General features: G+C 39.8%; 1 protein-coding gene across 1 annotated transcript in view; it reads right to left on the bottom strand.

The window, feature by feature from the left end:
- Positions 1-3,329, bottom strand: part of dysc (whirlin protein dyschronic) — a 111,579-nt gene that overhangs the window by 81,509 nt on the left and 26,741 nt on the right. Inside the window, exons 2-3 of the mRNA XM_018450784.1 lie at positions 2,541-2,922; positions 165-550 (exon numbers count right to left, since the gene is read on the bottom strand). Coding sequence (XP_018306286.1) covers positions 165-550; positions 2,541-2,887 — 733 coding nt within the window. The 5' untranslated portion in view covers positions 2,888-2,922. The remainder of the gene's footprint in view (positions 1-164; positions 551-2,540; positions 2,923-3,329) is intronic.

The following is a 3,329-nucleotide window of genomic DNA, read 5'->3' as shown; positions in this document are numbered from 1 at the left end:
CGGTGCGGCGGCCAGACGACTCGTGGAGCATTCAGCAACGCCGTACGCCACGCGGTGCGGCGTGCGGACGTGGGAACGTGAGGCGTAAAAATTTGACTTTGAGGAGTGCGGAAAACTAAGAGAACTTTAAAGTAGAGTTAAAACCGCTCCTGGGAAGAAAGTACCTCGTTCTCGAGGCACGAAGTACGGCGACGGGGGTAGCCTGAAGGTACTGCGGATCTCACCTGCGTCCTTGCCACCCTTCACGCAGATGCCAAAGCCATGGTGAGAGTCCGGCGGATCTCTCGTCATGGTGATTGTCCTTACGGTGAGCTCCTGAAGGCTGAGCGGCTGCGAGATCGGTGACGTGGGCGGATTCCCGGTATTCCCGGCCTGCTGCTGCTGCTGCTGTTGCTGCTGCTGCGACTGCTGTGATTGCTGCTGTTGCTGCTGTTGCTGCGAGCCGCCGGACGCGGTCGGCGTGCCGCGGACCGTCGTCACGCTCGCTGGACTCGATGCCGGCGATTTGCGATCACCCTGCCGTCGTTCCGAGACACTGTTGCCGAACAGCCTGGAGAAGATAAAACATTAAATTGTCACTTAATCGTGTTTATATCCCTTACTTCAAAAGAAACGCAACTCAAAAAATTAAATATGGTAGAGAGCAACTCAAAAAATTAAATATGGTAGAGAGCGCTATATTTATGTTGTACATTAACTTGGTCGGACTTTATTTCAAAAAATTAAGTTTCCTAGAAAAGGGGAGTAGAAACAAATATTAAACGGAATAAGCACTTAAACATATACATTATGATAGTATTTTTAAAAAGTAAAGAAGTTAATTAATAGATACAACGCTTTTTTATTAGGTTTTCGATGGATAATTGAGCCGTTTATTTTGAAAGTGACCTAAGTCCATTTATTTTTAAATTGAGATATTTAAGAGTTTGCGTTTCAATAAAATTAAAAATATACGTATAGGATACCAACATGTCACACTGCTTAAGTGTATCTAAGAGAGTTAAATTTACAATTCCTATTAAAATAATAGCAATTATTAAGTGAATAATATGTGTTTTCTTACTACAAATGGAGTTAAGCCACTTTCAAAATTAACAACTAGATTTGTTATAAAATTTGAAAGAGCCCAAGTCCATTCGACAATTTAAAATGCTTCAAATTGAAAAAACAATACTCAATTTATTTTATATTATTTCTTTACAACACTTCAAAAACACAATTTATGCAATTCAGGAAATCTTCTAACTATATAAATTACATAACAATTTACTGCTCATCTACATTTTGTGTATGCGGGAGGGATTTGAAGAAGTCATGGTGCTCCGGTAGTATATATCGTAGTAAGTCCATCATGTCCTTGTATTTCGCTGTTGAAATTTGTCTTATATTTTTATAAAGTGGTGTCAATACAATATTTTCGAATTTTCTTGGTCTACCCCGACGTGGTAATAAATCCAGGATTTTAAACTCTGCATTCTCATCCATTGATATCTTATAGAAAATTTTATATGGTTCATTTCTCAAAAAACGCATCCAGCATATTTTTAACCAATTTATTGTTTCTCCGTTAGAATTCTTTACCCTTTTAAAAACTGCGTCCTCCAAAAATCTTGTTGATATGAAATCCTCTTGTTTCATTTCATTTAGAATAAAGTTATTACCTTTCCGGCACTTTTTGATAACATTATAATAATCTTGGGGGACAAACAGTAAATTATTTTTCTTTAATGACATTTCTACGACGCCAAAATCTCTATCATTCGGTAAAAATGAATGTCCTAATACTAAAAATTTGTGGTCTATGATTTCCACATTATAATAGATTGGACTTAGGCCACTTTCAAAGTAATGTTTTTAATTATTGAAATAATTGCGAAAATTTATGTGTCAGAAATTATCGTATACTCTGAATATACTTAACCGCAAAATGTTGTTTATGACAGCTAACTTCAAGTTGTACACGCTAGTACAGTCAACAACAAAAAATTGACAAATGGACTTAGGCCACTTTCAAAATAAACGGCTCAATTAAAGGTTCGTAAAAAATAGTTATTAAAAAAGAAAGAAAATATGTTATACAAAATATCCATACAAAACAATATTTTACAATTAACATTTTTTCACCGCTGGAGTGTATAGAAACTCCCCAAATGAATATTCCTAGATTATCATATTTCATATACACGTATTACTTTAATAATTATATTACGTTACATAATTATGTTACATTAATAATTGCTCTCGTGGTAAAATTTTGTATTCGTCAGATTGTTGATACCACAAATCTTTAAATTAATCTAAAAAGCCGAAAATCAATATCAAGCATATCAGCGTTTTCAGAGAGCGAAAGATAGAGTGTATACGAAATAAGCCGCAAGTACTAAAAACGAATTACGCTTCAATGGAAAAAAAGTGTGTCGTGTCGGATACATACAAATCTCCGAGAGTGATTTGCGTAATTCGATTTTGATACATATCGGACGTGCTACAATCATGGAAGAGCATCTTCCATCGTTGGCGTTGCTGGAGGGATGTCATACCTGAGCACCTGTTCCGGGGAGATGGCACCAGTGCCGCCGGTGGTTCCGTGACCTCGGTGCGATCTGTAGGGGGTCGCATGCGAGGAGTGATGATGGGGCGCGCTGGGCGGCCTCTCGACGATGGTGTAACTGGTGCCAGGCGGACTGTAGTAGCCGCGGTGCTGGCCGCCATGATGCCGACTCGTGGTGACGGGCTCGAGGTCCTCGGCCTCGTAGCAGCCACCGGTGCCGCTACGCAGGTAGTGAGAACCGCCGCCGGCGCCACGCAGGAAGTGCGTCCCGGTGGTACCGCCGCCCCACTGCAGCTCCTGCAGCTCGGAACCGTAGTCCTCCGTGCTGCTGGCCATGCCTCGGCTGGCGATCGGCTCCGCCTTGGTCACACCTGCCAGACAACAAATGAGCACGCAATTGCGGTCAACGCGGAATCGATCACCATGATGGAAGGACACGCGGACAGGTTGATTGATTTGAGTTGCGGGCGAACCGCAACGCGTTGCATTTCAGTAATGAGGGCATTTTAATTTAGAAAATTTTAATTAGGAAAGAGAAAAAGAGTGAGAAGGGAGGGAAGGAGGGATGAAGAACTGTAAATTTATCTGATCTAATTAAATTATTTGAACCGAGAAAGCTTATATTTTTTTAATTTTGCTGGTTTTTGAAGTGGAATATAACTTTATTTGAAAACATTTTATATAGGGTAACTCCGATATATACGCCGCACCTATCAAAAACTTAATTTATTATGTATTATTTACTATGTTTAAAGTAAACGAACTATATCAGTAAAAA

Source organism: Mycetomoellerius zeteki, unplaced genomic scaffold, assembly GCF_001594055.1.
Source record: "Mycetomoellerius zeteki isolate Tzet28-1 unplaced genomic scaffold, Tzet1.0 scaffold297, whole genome shotgun sequence".
Classification (NCBI taxonomy): Eukaryota; Metazoa; Arthropoda; class Insecta; order Hymenoptera; family Formicidae; genus Mycetomoellerius; species Mycetomoellerius zeteki.
This window is presented reverse-complemented; position numbering and strand designations above follow the sequence as displayed.